This window comes from Tamandua tetradactyla, chromosome 3, assembly GCF_023851605.1.
Source record: "Tamandua tetradactyla isolate mTamTet1 chromosome 3, mTamTet1.pri, whole genome shotgun sequence".
Classification (NCBI taxonomy): Eukaryota; Metazoa; Chordata; class Mammalia; order Pilosa; family Myrmecophagidae; genus Tamandua; species Tamandua tetradactyla.
The window spans coordinates 171934608-171953420 of NC_135329.1; the positions used below are offsets into that span (position 1 = coordinate 171934608).

General features: G+C 35.8%; 1 protein-coding gene across 2 annotated transcripts in view; it reads right to left on the minus strand.

Moving 5' to 3' along the window:
* RFTN2 (raftlin family member 2) overlaps positions 1 to 18813 on the minus strand; it is a 113626-nt gene that overhangs the window by 69831 nt on the left and 24982 nt on the right. For both annotated transcript variants that reach the window (XM_077154572.1, XM_077154571.1), the window contains exons 3-4: positions 5557 to 5740; positions 3919 to 4033 (exon numbers count right to left, since the gene is read on the minus strand). In XM_077154572.1, the coding sequence (XP_077010687.1) occupies positions 3919 to 4033; positions 5557 to 5740 (299 nt within the window). The remainder of the gene's footprint in view (positions 1 to 3918; positions 4034 to 5556; positions 5741 to 18813) is intronic.

Here is an 18813-nt window from a genome sequence, read left to right on the forward strand (position 1 = left end):
TATCTCTTAATTGAGTAATGGGCTAGTGAGGACAGAACCAGTTTTGGTCCAGTTCCTTTGCAAGATTATCTAGTATCTCATTTTAGAATATGGGGTACTTGGCATTTATTATTTTGGCCTTTGAAGCCTCTTATATGACAGGATATATTGCCTTCTACGGGTTACATCTGACCCACAGCAACTTTATTCACTACACCCTTAATTGTAGGTACTACAGGTACATTTTCTTCTCCACTTTACTTACATCAAACACATCCTTGTTCCTAGTCCACAGGCCTGAGAGTTCCATAATGTGTAGTCCCTGTGTACTGTTGTGGCCTTAGAGTTACCCTCCCAGAGGAGGGTGACCTTCTCAGAAGGACCTGGGGGACACCTCCAATATATGTGAAACCTCTTCCTCTTTTTGCATATGAGCACAGGTTTTAGAGTAAGGCTTTGTACGTTCCAATCTGAGCTCGACCATTTATTGGTCCTGTGTGGTCACAGGAAAGTTATTTAAAGCTGATCCTCAGTTTCTTTATTGGTAGACTAGGGATATTTCAACATCTTTTTTCCCATAGAGTGAAGCTCCAGAATGTGGAGAAGGGTCCTATCCTCTCAAACAATCTGAACTGAAGTTTGGGGTGAATAGTTTCTAATTCTAATAACACTAGGAATTACTAATCAAGGGTGACCACTGGCATCTTGATCCTCCTGGGCTCTTCTCTAGGCTTTAGACGCGGCTGATCTTTATCAGCATCACTTTCTTAATTCTATTACTATGGGAATTACTAATGGAGGGTGAAAACTGGGAGTTCTGCTGTGCCTGGACTCTTCACTTGGTGCCTTTTCTGTGGCTAATTTTATTAGCATTACATTGCTAATCCTAATAACACAGAAATTACTAATCAAGAGTGAAAACTGAAAGCTTGTGACTTTTTCCTCCAGGACTCTTCTCTAGGTGCCTTATTTGTGGCTGATTTTTATCAGCATCTATTTTCCTACTTGCAATTATCATAGGAATTACTGATTCAGGAGACAAATGAAAAATGCGCTGTATTCCTGGAGCCTTCACTTGGTGCCTTATTTGTGTCTGATAATTATCAACATCACTTTGCTAATTTTAATACCATGGAAATTACTAACTGGGGGTGAAAACCTGAGTTTGCATCTATATGTCTTATTAGTTGATTTGGGTAAAAAAGTGCAGAAGGTTTTATCTGGAAAGGTCTGGTAACCAATACAGTATTCACATCTTCCATTTTTTTAAGTTTGAAGAATGGTATTTTTAAAGTTATTTTCATTTTAAAATTTTAAGGAAAACACTTGTAAACTTAATTTTAAACATTGAATGAACATTGGTATAATGTTAAAACTTGGCTTAGAATCTAGATGTTCAACAACCAACTCTTTGTATAAGGCAACTGTTCAGAAATAATATTTGGCATTCATCTATTACTTTTGTTCATACACAGAGCAGTGTTCAAATATTTCATGTGCTATGTTTCCTGGAGCTTTTCTTTTCATGAAATAACTCCATTACTCTAATTGCTGAAATAACAGTACTTTCCTGTTTAAAAAGATCTTTAACTGTGTCCAGGAAGTCAAAAGCAAAACAAGGGCTCTGATGATGATCTATTAAGATTAAATTAGTAGTAACATTTTTGTTTTCAAACTTTTCTGGAGTGGATTATTCCCAGAAAAAAAAATTAATCTCCAGGAACAGTGGTAGTAAATAGTATGTGTACCTTGTTTATAAAAATCTAGTCTCAAAGACTGTTCCTGAAATACCTCATTGAATGGTGATTTATATCTAAATAGAAAAAATCATTAGCAGCTATAACTGGTTATACTCAAGCCACAGATAATCTTCTACACATGGTCATTTAAAGCTTGAGAACAACATCAGAAACAGTGAAAAAGTTTCACACTTTCATACTTAAAACACCTTAGGATTTTGGCCGGCCGTACACATTTAAATAAATGCTAAACCTCACAAATATATCAATGCAACCAAAAAGGTTCGGCCATAAAATCTCATCAATTTAGAATACTTATGAAATACAATTTATGTCTTGGCTTTAATCAAAACATACAATTTTTCATTTAACTTTCAATTAAGTGATTTGTGTAGACTTTTCTATGTTGGCATAGTCTATATAGTTGTCATGTTTAATGCCCATGAAGTATTCCATTGTACCAATAGATTATGGTCTTCTTAGCAGAATTTCAGTTGTGGGGAAGATGACCTGTTATTCACTGTTAATTAAAATATCTTTATATAAAAATTATGTTTTTCCTCAAGTTAAAAACAGACTTACCATGGCAATTCTACAGCTAGGTATATATACGCAAAGGAATTGCAAAAAGGGACTCAAACAGATACTTGTACACTAATGTTCATAGTAGCATTATTCACAATAACCAAAAGGTGAAAGTAACCCAAATGTCCATAAACAGATGAATGGATTAACAAAATGTTGCATATCTATAGCATGGAATATCATTCAGCCATCAAAAGGAACGCAGTAATGATATATGCAATGACATAGATGAACCTTGAAAACAATATACTAAGTGAAATAAGCCAGACACATAAGGACAAATATTACATAATTCCATTAGCATGAAATGTCTAGAAAAAGCAAATTCATGAAGACAAATTAAATTAGAGGTTACCAGGGGCCAGGTTGGGGCTGGGGGGCAGGAGGAGGGATGGGAAATTATTGCTTAATGGGTACAGAGTTTTGGTTTGGGGTAATGAAAAAGTTTTAGTAATTATGATGATGATAGTACCACATTGTAAATGTAATTAATGCAACTGAAATGTACACTTAAAAATGGTTAAAATGGCTAATTATATTTCATATAAATATTGCCAAAATAAAAATGATTTTTTCTGTTTTCAATTATTTTCTTAAGAAAATAAGAGGAGATTAGTAAAAACGCTCTTTCATGGATTATAGCAAATGTACCACAGTAAAGCAAGGTATTAATAATAAGAATATGGGAATTTCGTGCTTTATGAATGATTTTTCTGTAAACCTACAACTTCTCAAAAAAAAAAGAATATTTGTGGTTCAAAAAGTAAAACTGGATTTATGATTCTTAATACCAAGCTTATATTCAGAAACACCGTTCTACTTTATTATAATTCACATTGCAATATATGAATGTTAACTTTTCTTAAGGCTTTGCCAACATTGGGTATTCTAATTTTTATTTAATTTTCCAGTTTTATAGCAGTAAGGTGTTAATTCACAGTTGCTTTATTTGCATTAAAAATCATTAGCTAAGTTTAGCCTGTTGCCAAAATTTATTATTCATTCTTCCTTTTTATTTACTGTCCATGGAAGACTGGACATCACCTTCATAGATCTGTACACATTCCCTACATATTCTGAAAATTAAGTTCCCATAGGACACACTTCTTGCTGATACCTTTCTCCTGAATCTTTTTCTTTTTAACTTAGTTTTCAAGTGTATGTTATACTTGATCTTAGTCAAAAGGCTGAGAAGCGATATGTATGTTATACTTATGTACTCAAACTCTTCAAGCTATTCATAATTGAATATGTATACTTTTCCATTTCTTTCAGAACATTTATACTTAAGAAAAATGACTCTCATCTGAAATGAGACCAATTGTCCATTTTCCCAAGAGCATTTATTAACTAATGGTTGTTACCCATTTTATCAGGTTTGTTATTAAATTCAAATATGTGTTTAAATATATTTCTAGCATCCGTTAGAAATTCTGTATTTCTTTATTTAATTCTGTACAGTTTGTTATGAGGGGCTTAAATAGGTTTCGAATTCTGATAGAATCAGTCACAGCATTTCCCTTTTCTTTTTAAAGAAAGAAAGAAAATTGATGAAGAAGAAATAACAAACATTTTTCAATATACCAAGAAAAAATGTATACATTTGTAGTAGTACCTTTTCTATAAGCTCTTTTGGTATGTCATTTGTTGGCATCTCATAAGTTAGGGTACATTCTTCAATCACAAGCCTAGGGCGTCTTTGTTCACCGAGTACTGCTGGATGCTTTGGGCTGTCAAGGAGAGAATATGTGCATGGTTGGAGGTCAGTTGTTGACTTACAGCTAACATGCTCACACAAAAATGCGAAAGCAACTCACAAATAAGGTTAAGGCCAGCATTTTTTTGTTATTTCAAGCCTAGATGGCTGTCTTATAAAAAAAAAATCAGAGAAACGCACTAATGTCTATTAATTTATATTTGTTTAATTTAAACTCTTAATTTAATTTTTTAGTTTGAAATGGAAAGAAAATTTCTTGTCTACTGTTTAATAAGAGTTTTGAGAAATGATTTTAGATCAGTAGTATACTTCATTATTGCACAAAAGTCCAAGTAAAAATTTTATTTTAAATGTTGCCTCATCTTTTTCCTTTTTCTTCTTTTCTGATTTTTTCTTGCTTCTTAGCCTTGTCAGTGCATTGCTAAGTCTTTTTGAAGTAATGCTAAAATCAGAAAAGATCACTTATATGTGGTTGATAGAGTCTATAATTAGGACACATGCATCACTACTGTGTAAAAATGTCTTTTGGTTTGGTAATGTGAACTAGTAAATACCTGATGAGGCTCACATATGTGTTTGAAGTCTGTACATACCCTTCCAGACACGTTTAAGTAGGCAGTTACTTATTAGCAGACATTGTGCCTTAAAAGCTCATGTGAAGTTTTTTAAGGCCCTTCCTTTTACTCCTATTTCCTCCCTTCCTCTTATTGCCATTTTCCTTCTCGCTTAGCTCTTTCATAGTTAAAGTGATTGATTGTTGAGCCATCACTCTAAAGAGAAAACACAGTTTTTACCTTGGTCTTTGAGATGGTTTTGGTATAAAGAGTTGTGTAAAAAATTTTTAATCGAGTTAATCTAGGACATTGGTCTGGCTGTTTTCATTTTTCATTGGAAGGAGCATCAGTATCTTACCATGAACACTATCAGACTTAGAAGTTAGTCTGGCAAAATGGTTTCAGTAGTGTTTGGAAAAGTGGTTATTTTAAAAGTAAAATAAAATGGCTGGTGTTTGAATCCTATTTTGAGGGAGAAAGTAGACAAGAGATCTACCTAATTTGTAAAAACCTGACATGGTAGGTCTTTCCTGCTATAGTTTTAGAATATAGTGATAGCTTCTGATGCCACCATTAAATAAAACAATACAGGACAGTTCAAAAAGTTTAGTAAAAGTGGACTTCATAGTACTTATGGAACAGCTTATTCCCACATCTGCTAGGGTTGCTACAGGAGTTTACAAGCACTTCTTCTTCCTCTTTTTTTTTTCAAACAAGCGCTTCTTAAGTCTAAATTTTCTTTCCCCTTGTCCACCCCCATTCTCACCTATTTGTCTGCAAGGAGCTAAAATTAATCAGGAGTTTAAGGGAGGAGGTTTAACTTTCTTCCCCTCAATTCAGGTTCAACACAAGAAAATGTGCCTAAACCCAAACCCCTAATTATCTTTTATTTCATTTCCATCACTTTGTTCAAAACTTTCTTTTCTTTTAACCAATATTTTAACAATATTGTTATTTCTATTGCAATAAATACCATGCTTACTTTAATTTCAAGCGTGACAACACAACCCTGTATAGGTAACTTGCTGGTAGGTGTTTTTGCTGCCCCACAGCTTGTATAACAGGATGAATAGCCCCAACAATATACCCTTTAAGATAATAGTCTTCCACTTTTGTTGCTATATCCAAAATTGAATTTATCTTGATGACTTCTGGGTTTGATGAAGCTGAAATATCAAAATCAAAGAGAAATGTGTTGATTCAGAAATCTGGGTTATACAATTCTTCTATTTGATAATACTCATGATCAGGAAATTCCACATGGTTTGGTGTCAAATAAAATTACAATAACATGTCATGTGTTTTGTACTTAATTTCAGAAGAAAAGCAAAACTGACCTTATAAACTGGTAAATATATTATCATTAATATGTCTTAAAGCAGAATTATGATTTATATGTCTTTTTTTTCAACTGAGGCAGCTTTTTTATAGAATTTCATTTATGTGACTATATTTCCATTAATTAATACTGAAGACAACATAAGAGAAGGAATATTAACCTGAAGACCCAATAGCTTCTTTAATTCTGATAAGAGAAGGACATGTACAATTGTTTAAGAATACAATTCATAGCAATCTAAAATTAAAAATGGGAGAAATGATATTTATTAAGCAGGAATTGTCAAGTGCTCCCTTATTCTAATTAAACTTCAAAATCATCATGTTTTAAATTTCTCAAGGGAGCTAAAATTGTGATTTCTTATGGTATTTTATATAAATGCTTAAGTAAAGGAGTTGAAAAAGTAAAGGTATCCAAAGTTTTTTTCAATGAGTAAAAATTCTAAATGTATAGGAAAATGTAAAATCAAAACCAATATGTAATTGAACCATCCCCTAAAGCAGGACAAACCCATAGAATAGTATGATCTGCACAATCTTTAGAATAATAAAAAGAAAAGGATGTGTTGTTTGGGAAAATGCTCTTCATGTGCCAGCAGTAATAATTAAGAAAAACAACTTTGTTTTCTGTAACATTATTTCCCATTTTCGGGAAAACATTTAAGAATGAATATCTAGAAATAGATCTGCAATTTCATTATCTCTTGAGTAACAAAATATGTGAAATTATTTCCAGGTATGGGTAGTGTTGGCTGTTAGCCTTCTTGCTGTGTGGTCAATAGCATCCAGCGAAGAACTAATGCTGATTGACTGAACACAGGAAAGAGGTTAAGAAGCAGACAAAGAAGAAGTGTCAGAGGAAATCCCCTCCTCCCCTTACATTAACATCCATGCAACAGAACAGAAATCCACCGTCAGTGGGTATTTATGCCAACTTCTCAAACTAAAATAAATCACTCAACAGAAAAGTTGCATAAACCAGGATGAATTCATTTCCTCCAATTTTTATCCTCTTTTGGGTTTGACCTAATATTCTATTTACAATATATTTTCTTCATCATTATGAATAGGAATGAAAATACACAGAATGATCATGGACTTTGAGGAACCAGCTGGGCTTCATTATCAACGGGCCAGTCTTGCCTGGAGCTTGTGGCAATCTACTCAGCGGTTCATATGGTTTTACTCTTTTTAGTATTTCAACTACTAGCTTTGATTTATAAACAAAGGAAGTGAAGGACTATAAAAATAAAATGGAATAAACTCTTAAGAGTAAGGAGTGAAACATAACCAGATTTATTTTTAGAACTGTATGCTAAATCTACAAAATTTTAAAGAAAATTGCTGTTCTTTAATGGTCTTCATTGCATACTGTAGAGAGTAGAAGTGCTTTAACATGATACAAACAATCTTCATGGTCTGGCCTATGCCCTACTCGTGTCATCTTCCCTTGTGGCCGTCTTGCCAGTACTTGGCATTCTTGAACCTGTCACACACTTCCACCGGGCCTTCATTTCCTTCCCTGCTTCTTCCGGCCTGACTTAATCATTCTTTCCTCTGTGCTGTGTAGACTTCTACTAGTGTCTGTATCAGACTGTATTATACTTATTTGTTCATACATCTGTCTCTGCTGTTAGACTGATAATTCCATAAGGACAAGGGACATATCTTTCTGTGCCTATCATGTTCATTAGTTCATTATGTTAAATTGGAAATATTGTTCTTATAGGGGAATTAAGAGGTAAAATGATTGCATAGAAGTAGGAAAAATCATCAAGTTTTGTTAGTAGAAATAAAAAAAAGGTTAGTAAATTCAGGAACAAATGTACAGTTATCTAGGCCTTGAAGGAGACAGACAAACAAGGGAAAGAACACAGGCAGTGCCGTGGAGTTGTTTTTTGATTCTTTTGCTCATAAAGTGAGGGTGGTCAAGAACCTAGTTGAGAACCTGAGGAGGGAAAGTCCATATTCATTTCAGATGACTCTAGCTTAAGGCCCTTCCTTATGTTAATGAGGTTACAATGACAAAAAGCACACTGCAAGCAAACAGTAACAAGAGGTGGAGCTACATGGGGTTTAATTAGTTCCATCTTCGGGCCAAGTCTGGAGAGAAATTTAGGAGAGGATTCTGCCACAAAGAATGCTAAAATGAAGGGAATAGTGTGGCTTCTATTTTAAAGGATTCACTCAACTTTGTGGGCTTGGGAGAACTTCTGGATGTTGCTGGCCTTGCTTTTCTAGCTGACTTTTGGTTGCAGTGTATAGCTAGTCATATACTGTCTTCTTTAGTTGACTCTGGCCTCACTGCTGGAAGGGAACCCCCGAAATGAAGAATGCATGGTTGGGAAAAGTTTCATTCTTCTAGGGCCTTGAATTAGATCAAAGCAATTTAGGCAGCTGACTGCTCTGCTTGTTCTATGTTATTTCCTCCCAGAGAGCAGAGTACAGGAGCTTGCACAATAAAGGTACTTAAGGAATGATCTCAGAGAGGCACTTAGGATGTTACTATATACAGAATGTTTAAAAAAATAATTCCAATTATTTTGTATTTCACCACTTGTTCAGCAGTTAATAATATTCTTCTATAGTTTTAGTTTTTAATATTATCTTCACATTAAATTAAAGATTACATGTCAAAGATTTAAGTACAATGGCATTTTGTTTATTGGTTTAAAAGGGTATGATATACTTTCTTTCTCAAAAATGATGCAAGAAAAGTAAAAGAGTTCGATACTTTCCTAGTGGTTTTACTTGATTACCTAGCAAGCTAGTTCGCAAAATGAAAACTTAAAAATTAGGGGCAGTGTAAGAAATTCTAAAGGTTATTTACTTGCAAAAGTAGAACACAAAAGTACAAAAATTGTAATGGATATTTTACAAAAATGAGTGCATTTTTTGAAAGTGTGTCTTTGTAAACTGTAAAATTCAACACAAGAATAATAAGGGATGGCCTTGGCTTGGAAATTTTAACAATCACTGTAGGCCTGGATGGTTACTATGATGTGGTTAACCTTACATGTGTGAAGTTGATTGCTTTTCCATGTGATATGACTGAATAACTGAAAGTCTAGGGGTTTGAGTCAACAAACTGTTCAAGGCTTACTCAGGGAAGGAATATGAGTCCTGGTTGTGGCCTGAAAACTTTCCATTCTAACCTCTGGCAACATCATGAAAGACTCAGTCTCAAATTTGCAGAATGGGTGTCAACTACTTGGAAGAAAAGCCCTACATCTTTTAAAATATGCTGAACTGCCAACATTCTTGACAGTCCAGAGGAGAATATTAAGTGAAAAATGGGGCATGATGACTCTGAGTCTGAAAGTAATTCAGGAATTGGGTTCTGAGTTTGAAGACATCGTAGGGATATCTTAATTAACATTTCACTTAAATTTTCCTTTTTAACGTATGTACAAGAGAGATCTAAGAAAAAAAAAAAACACCCTATGTTTAAAATAGTTTGAGGGAGGTGTGACGGTGGTTCAGTGACAGAATTCCCGCCTGCCATGCCGGAGACCCAGGTTCAATTTCCAGAGCCCGCCCATGCCAAAAAAAAAAAAAAAAAAAAATTGTCTGAGAGCTTTTACTATGTAAAATATAAAATTGTTAAGTGATAAATAATGCCATAGTTTTATTGGTAGCTTTTTTCCCCCTTAGTGGTATATAAAGTACTGGTGTTTTTCATAATCAGTGTTATCTTAGAGTCAATAAATAATGGTAAATGATATAGCAAAGAGGTGTTGCTAGTACGTTGGCTAAGAGAATGAGGATTTGAAGAGCCTTTGGTTTGGTACACAGGGCCCAAACTTAAAAAAACAGCAACAAAATGTCACAGAGACAAATTCAAAGTTCTTCCCTTGAGTTCAAAACACAGATTGAGAGAAATCTCTTTTAATATATGCTCGTTTAGGTGAGGGAGTGGGGAGTAAAAGAACCTTGGGAATTTTAGCTCACCACAAGTCAATTATAAGCTATAATAATTGCTTAATTTAGCACATAGATGCTCAATTAATATGCATTGAGCAAATAAGCCAATTGGATTCAATTTAAGGGTCAAATTAGAAAAAGCCAATAACAAGCTGACATTCAAAAGAAAGTGCTCAAGATAGTGAGGGGTTTGGAAACCCTGTGTGAAATTGTAAGTAAGGGAAACAATGGCCATCTGGGTGTATTTGAAGGGCTGTCACAGAGAAGAGGCTGGCAGGTATAACACTGACAAAGGGATGCAAGGATCAGGTATATAGAGGAGTGCTCTCCCAAACTGCAGAGTTTGGTTTTAAAAATATATGTGTGGTAGAAAAAAATGGCAATAATAAGAGGTGAAAAAGATTTTTGTCCCACTTCACTGGAGCCCAGACTGCCAGCAACCTCGAGAACGTAGGACTCAAAACACCCCTCATCTTAAAAAAAAAAAAAAAAAAAAAAATCAGTTCTCACAAAGCCCTTGTACTTTTTCCATAAGTGAGGCCAAGAGCCATCTTCAGCTCCCCTCTCAACTCAGTGCATATTGGGATGGAGTGTTGTTTCCCAAACTTTATTTATTTGAGTATTCTTCATATTTTTTGTCATATCTGAGTACCACCTGTACTTCTACATCCTTCCATTTTAAAAAAATTTCATTTTAAACTTAAATGATTTTTTAAAAGAACTTATATCACTACCATAACCATAAAAGCAGAATCACTTACCATAAATAGAAACTGTCTTACAAATAAATACAATGAAAATGAAACAATTGTTAAATTCTAGCCATATACTGTTATCTGCCAAAGATGTTGAGTCTCAGGTCTTTTCTCCATTTGTTGAAAAGGAAAATTAGCCAGTTAGAGAGCTGTTAAAGACATGTTAACTCCAAACTGATTGGAAGACATACAAGAAATCAAAAAGGAAACATCTTTCTGTTCAGGAGATTCAAAGTTATTTAATTCTGTGTCTGTGTACAAGCTAAAAGAATCTTATAGTGTAATGCCAAGTCATCTGGAGGAAATTTGGAGAAGCACTGGGTTAAAAGTAGCAAGGACAAAAGACAATAACCAGGACAGATGACACCAGAGGAAATAAGGTGAATTATAAAACTAGATAAAAGAAATATTAAAAGTCACAGTCTGTGACTACTTAAATAAAAACAGCTTTACACACTTCATTAACCCAAATTGCTAATCATAATGAAATAATCTCCCATTGTATTGTTTCAGAACCTGGTTTTATAAGGCAGAGATGTAAAATAAATCACCAAGAAGATAGCTGTCTAGAACAAAATTGGTGCTTAAAGAGGTCTCTCTGTTCAGATATAGAATGTGTTTCTTTCTTTTTTTGTTTTCGTGCCTGGACTGGGAATCAAACCCTGGTCTCTCAAGAAGAGAAAATGTGTTTCTGAGGAACCCCTCATTCTTGGGTGCTACCAGAAAAATTTTTCATCGTGGAACAGCACTTTAGAGCAGACTCTAGGTCCAGACTGTTGATCCAAAACCCAGCCCTGCCAAGTAGTTGACATGCTACTTGGTTTCCCCATCCTTCAGTTTCCTCTTCTATTAAATGAGAATAATAATAGACTCCACATTATAGGGTTGTTAGGAGGATTAAATGAGTTACTGTTAGAAAGCATCTGAAACTGAGTAAGTGCTATGCAAGTGACCTGACACTAGGTATGTGATCTGAAATGTTACTTCACTTCTCCAAGCCTCAGTTTCCTTGTTTGTGAAACAGGGATGAATGAAAGTATTCTCTTCATAAAGTGTTTTGATAGCAACTGTAAAATATGAACTTGGCCTGGCACAAAGTCAACACAAATTATACATCAGTCATGTAGCCCATTTATTGGCAGTCCAGCTTTGAGTACATGGTTGCAGATCAGTTGGTTCTTCAAGGTAAGTTATTGTTTGTTTAAAAAATCTCCAAGAAGAACGTCATTGTAGAGATTTGGAGCTAGTCCCCAAACTTGGCCTGGTTCCCTACCTGTAGAATCTTAGACCTGAGGTCCCTAACACATTTTAGATCAGGAGTCCCAAACTCATACCCATCTATGACATTAAGTCCCTGACTCAAATGTTCATAGATACCAGGCTGATAAAGCAAAGAAAGATAATTTGCTGGAGGAGACTATGGGACTTGGAGAATGCTCAAAGCCCAGTCCAAAGAGTGCAGCAGCCCCAGCCCAGTGCTACCATGTAGGAATGTGGACCAAGCATTTTTGGATCTTCTGATTTTTAAAGAAAAACCCCAAATCCATATTCTTATGTAATATTTCCCAATTTTTTAAAGTGACAATTCAAGTATTTTGACACATTGTACACACCAAGAGAGACCTGTCTGAAGGCTGAAAATGACCAGTGCCTCATTGGTTTGTGGATTCTGCTCTGGACCACCCTAGGCATTCTTCAAACCACAGACTGCCCAGGTCTGGGCCAGGCCAACAGGACCATTTTAGACTGTGTTTGACCTCCTAGTACACAGAAAAAGTGATTTGATTCTTCCTTATTAGTGGGGACAGGAGGTTGGTGGTGATGGAGGACTGGTATTTACTCGATTAACAAGTTGTGCTTCTCATCCTACATTGCGGCTTGCATTAAATATGCCATCACTATTCAAGAAAGGTAAAACTGGAGCCAGAAGAGGAAAAACAAATCTGGCAAACTTGTTGAGAACTACCTTTCATATAATTCTCTTGCTTCTCAATAATGTTTTAAACTATGCTGAAATGAGATTGAAGCCTGCCTGGACTTGTTGGGTGTCTAATCCTGATTCAGTTTAGAAGTGTGAAAAGGGTAAAAGCTGTCCATACAGAGTGAGGAATTTTCATCAGTCCTCATCAGAGTCAACAATTATATTAGTGTTTAAGGCCAAGCCTTTGACATGACGTCCTTATGCTGGGATATTAATATCAGAAATCTACTTCTTTTGAAACACTGGAAATTAATGGGGAGGTGGTGGTGGTTTGAATAGTATGGGCAGTTAGCACCATCTGCAAGTCATCTTGCTCTTCTTAGCTTCCCAATCACCAGCAGTTTTTTCTCAATTCTTCAGGAGAAGGAACAAAATGGTGTTGTTTACAGCATAAATGGGTGCGGTTGGTTACTATTAACACTGATGCTACAAGATTTGCTACAAGATTTACCTCACCAGGCTATTGCAGGAACTGGTGAAAGAAAGCATTTCACAATTGCTTTGAAAACTATACAAATGCGAAGTGGATTTTTATTATTAAAATTGAAAACATGCTGAAGGTTAAACAACATTCTTTTAATTATTCTTACCATTTCTAAAATAAATCAATAGACGTTTTAATGCTCCTTTGCTTAAAAGCTTCAAAGACAAAGACCAAAGTTAAAAAATAGAAAGTCAATGCCAAAACTTTGCTCTGATGATGTAATTTTATGAAAATATTCCAAGGCATACATATGTTCTTTCCACCAATTTACCTCTGAAAGATTGGTATGTATTTTTGAAATATTTGTAAAACATAATATGAATATGAATGTGAAATGTGAATTAATTTTACAGTAGTATTTTTAAAGGGGTACAGATGGTCAATCTCCACATTATATCTAGCAATTACAGTAAAAAATAATAAGTAACATATACCAAGTGCATATTTTGTGCCAGGCACTATGGGAAGTGTTTACATGCCTAATCTTAATTAATCCTTACAAAAACCTATAAAGTTTCCAATGAGACTCAGGGAGAGATTAGGTAATTTGCCTAAATTATGAGTAAGTGGTGGGGCTGGGATTGAATTTAGACAGACTCTCCAGAACTACTACAACATAGTGCCTACAATAAAGTAAAACTCCGTTGCTTTGGAATGTGTTAATTCAGAATTTGTTAAAATCTGGACATGAGCTGGGTTAAAACTATAATAGATAGTTTAAGCAATTTAATGTATGAACATTAAAAGGAGTATCTTTAGTTATAAAAATGTTTAAAATCACTGAGAAGCATAAACTACTATATAAATAACACTTGGAACATTAATTATTTTTTGTGTTTCCAAAAAATAGCTGCCTCTTTCTGGCAGCCATCTTTGGAGCCATCCATTAATTAATATATTTAATTGAAGTAATATAACTGCAGTTTTTAAGTATAGTAACATCCTACTGAACTATAATCTGGCCATTACCGATAATACTTCTATGAACATTCTTGTATGTGCCTTGTCGGTGCACATGTGCACACATTTCTTTTTGAGTATATCTTCAGCTAAGAAGATAATTCCAAATGAAAAATTTTTAAATGGTTGTACCAATTTACCAACACCTGGTATTAATTTTTATTCACAGACATACAAAGATCCAATTACAACCATTTCAAACTCTTCCAGCCTCATGTTTTACTACCTCCCTCATATGATACACTCTACCCATTCTGTTTTTTTTTTTTTTTTTACGTGGGCAGGCACCAGGAATCGAACCCGGGTCCTCTAGCATGGCAGGCAAGCATTCTTGCCTGCTGAACCACTGTGGCCTGCCCACCCATTCTGTTTAATTCACAGTTCTCAGAACAGACATTAAGATTTTTTTCTCACTTCTGAGTCTTTGTAGATTTTTTCAGCCTTGTCTGACTTTCTCCTACTTTCTGTTCAGTCTTTCTGGAGGTTTGATTTTTTTTTTTTTTTTTTTTGAGAAATGTAATACAAACAATACACCGAACATACCTAAAACTGCCAATACTTGGGTATCTACCATCCACAGATCAAAAATGTGAAAACAGCCTGCACTACAGATGCTCTCCATTTGGTCCTTTACAATCACAATCCCTCTTTAACCACTTTCTTCACTTCTTTGATAATCATCTCTTTGCTAGTCTTTTTATTTATTAACCAAGAATGTATCTTTCTTCACTAAAGTTTAGTTTTGTCAATTTTAGAACTTTATATAAATGTTTAGTTTTGTCAATTTTAGAACTTTATATAAATGAAGTTTAGTTTTGTCAATTTTAGAACTTTATATAAATGGAGTCATACAGTATGTACTCGTGTCTGTCTTCATTGATTCAATATTATGCTTGTGAGCTTGTGTCGTTGTATATCATTTATTTTTACTGCATGATAGTAGGGATCAGTAAACTACAGCCTGTGGCTGGTTCTATTACATATGTATGTATTGTCTATGGTTGCTTTTGTGCTACAATGGCAGAGTTGAGTAGTTGTGACAAAAACCATATGGCCGCAAAACCTAAAATACTTACTGCCTGGCCTTTTCAGAACAATTTGTTTACCTGCAGTATTGTGTTTTGTTGTGTGAATACACCACAGTTTATTTTCCATTCTTCCACTCTAGGATTTGGGGTTAACACTTTCTGGCTATTACCAATAATGCTTCTATGAACATTCTTGTATGTTTCTTTTGAGTATATCTTTAGCTAACAAGATAATGCCAAATGAAAAATTTTTAAAAGGTTGTACCAATTTACTAACACCTGGTATAGTCAATCTTTTAAAATTTTAGCCATTTTGGATCATTTATAGTGGCATCTCATCGTGGTTTTAATTTGCATTTCCATGACTAATAAGGTTGAGTGCAGTTTCATAAGTTTATTTGGCCATTTGGATTTCCAATTTTGTGAGCTACCTGTTAAGTTTTTGCCCATTTTTCTATGAGGTAGTTTGATTTTTCCTATTGATTTGTAGTTGTATTTTATATATTCTGGACGCAACCATTTGTCCAACTCATTTTTTAGATCTCAGGTGAGGTAGCATTTCTTCTAAAAAAGTCTTTCTGGATCCCACCGATCAGAATTAGGTGGTCTTCTTTGTGCTTCAATAATGCTCATCAAATCTCTATCATAGCCTATATCACAGTATACAATGTACACATTATTTTTTCCATTCTCCTCACTAAGATGCTCACTAGGAAGATAGTTCATAGAGGGCAGGGACTAGGTTTTATTTATCTTTTATTCTAGTTCTTAGCACAGTAGGTTCACTCAAATCTACTTAGTCAAATTCATTCAAAAAATGAGTAAATGTCCATCTATATATATGAAGCACATAGAGAAAAAACAATGTAATGAAACGGTTGATAGGAATGTATATATTTTGTCTCCCATCATCAACATTTTTTTAAAATGGGTCAACATTATACCATTATCAGAGATTCCTTCCTCCCTGAGTTCAGAATGGAATCTTTCCCACAAATAGTCTGAATTTGTTTAGTTTTTATTATTTTTATCAACCAAAATATCTCACCACTTCAAACACAGTGGAACTCCTTCTATAGCTTTTTCACTTGGTAGGAAGATGGGCTGAGCACCATGACAGGGAATACATTGATATCTGGGGTAAGTTCAGTAGTTTTTATTACTAATTTCTTTTAATGCAGCACTTTCTCTTTGACAATGCTTTGAGTGCTTGGGGAAATGCTGAAGAACTTTTGGCTTAATATAGTTAGTCACTGAAAGTTAGGCTGAATTCTCATTTCTATCTACCTTGCTTTTTTGTTTTTCTCTTTTGACCCTCATTCCTGATCCTTTATTCATCTCATATTGATTTTTCTAATGCATTCTCTCCAGGGCTGCATCTTCAATCCTCTCAAAAGTTTCCTAGAATTTAAAATTACTGACCATGTCTCACGTTTTGAAACCTTCCCCTTCCTTGTGTCTAATTCTACATAGTCCTACTTGTCTTCATTCACTCTCTTTTTTCTTGAGTTGTCCTCAATGTGACTATGCAGTGAAGACTCAGCCCTAGACATTTATGTTCCACCCACATTTTCTCCTTTAAAGACTCCATCTATTTCAAGTTACCTTTAAAATCACTCCAACCATGCCTCTGTAACTGTCTCTATCAGGATGTTCTCCTGTCACCTCAAATACAAATGTCTGTAGTGGAACTTCTCATTTACCACACACTAATTCCCTTTGGGGTGCCCCTCCTTCTGTGAGAGGTATCCTTATCCTCCCCTTTGCTCAGGCTCAGAACTGGGGTGTCATCCTGTATTGCTCATTCTGTCTGCCCCTTCATATCCGGCCAGTCACAGGCTCTGTCAATTCCTCTGTATTAGTTAGGGTTCTCTAGAGAAACAGAATCAACAGGGAACACTTGCAAATATAAAATTTATGAAAGTGTCTCATGTGACCATAGGAATGCAGAGTCCAAAATCCACAGGGCAGGGTGCGAAGCCGATGACTCCAATGGATGGCCTGGATGAACTCCACAGGAGAGGCTCACCAGCCAAAGCAGGAATGGGACCTGTCTCCTCTGAGTCCTCCTTAAAAGGCTTCCCATGATTGGATTTAGCATCACTAATTGCAGAAGACACTCCCCTTTGGCTGATTACAAATGGAATCAGCTGTGGATGTAGCTGACGTGATCATGACCTAATCCTATGGAATGTCCTCATTGCAACAGACAGGCCAGCGCTTGCCCAATCAGATGAACAGGTACCACAACTTGGCCAAGTTGACACCTGTCCCTAACCATGACAGTCCACCCCTTGTCAACTTGGCACATATATATATATATATATATATATATATATATATATATATATCAATATATATATATCACCTTAGACCATACTTAATTTCCAAATGAAAACAAATAAGCACACATTTTTTCTTTTACCTGACAATACTCAACTGTCCTGCATATAACTGGAAACACATTAAATCTCTCCAGAATAGGGTGCAAATCCTTGGGCAACATTCATTCTTAAACTTGATATCTTACAACTTAAATAGTATAACACAAACAAAACAGCATTACAGTCCTCGTTTCTGTAACTGATCACGTGGTCGAAGTTCATATTTATCACTACCTTCTTCCACTACCCATTCCATGTTCCCTTTCCCCTCAGCAAGCACTTCAGCTGGCCGTGGTTCTTTGCCTGGTGGGGTGACCCAAACCTTCATTCCTGAAGTCTCAGAGCCATTAGTGGTCCTGCCTGGATTGTGTTGTTGCAGTTTTCCATTGATTTTAATCACAGGGCATGGTAGTACTAATAGACGCCCCAGGGGATCTCCTATATTCCAAGAAAACTCTTCTTTACCTCCATTATGTAGTTGCAGTCCTACTTCCTTCTGATAGTCAGGATCAATTACCCCAGACAATAATGTAATCCCCTTCTTGGTGTGTTGATCCAGAGGCATAAGTAGCCCAAAGTGGCCAGGTGGCAATCTTAACTTCCAGTTCAGTGGTATCACTGTTGTTTCTCCTGGAGAAAGCACACCCCGTTTTGGAACTAAAACCTGTAGACCAGCAGAACTCAGGGTAGCAGGAACAGGAAGCAAAAATTTTCCTAGTGGATCACTAGGAGTAATAGTGAGTGGCACCACACCCATTTCCACCCCTTGGTTCCTGGACCCATGGATCCTGGCTATGGGAGAAACAGCACCATACAGCGGACGCTGATTCAGAGCATACACAGCTTCCTGGAGAACATTACCCCAGCCTTTCAAGTTTTTGCCACCTAGTTGGCACCGTAATTGAATTTTCAAAAGGCCATTCTACCGTTCTATCAATCCAGCTGCTTCTGGATGATGGGGAACATGGTAAGAGCAGAGAATTCCATGAGCATGTGCCCATTCCCGCACTTCATTTGCTGTGAAGTGTGTTCCTTGATCCGAAGCAATGCTATGTGGAATACCATGACGATGGATAAGGCATTCTGTAAGCCCACAGATAGTAGTTTTGGCAGAAGCATTGCGTGCAGGGAAAGCAAACCCATATCCAGAGTATGTGTCTATTCCAGTTAGAACAAATCGCTGCCCCTTCCATGAAGGGAGTGGTCCAATGTAATCAACCTGCCACATGTAGCTGGCTGGTCACCTCGGGGAATGGTGCCATATCGGGGGCTGAGTGTGGGTCTCTGCTGCTGGCAGATTGGGCACTCAGCAGTGGCTGTAGCCAGGTCAGCCTTGGTGAGTGGAAGTCCATGTTGCTGAACCCATGCATAACCTCCATCCCTAC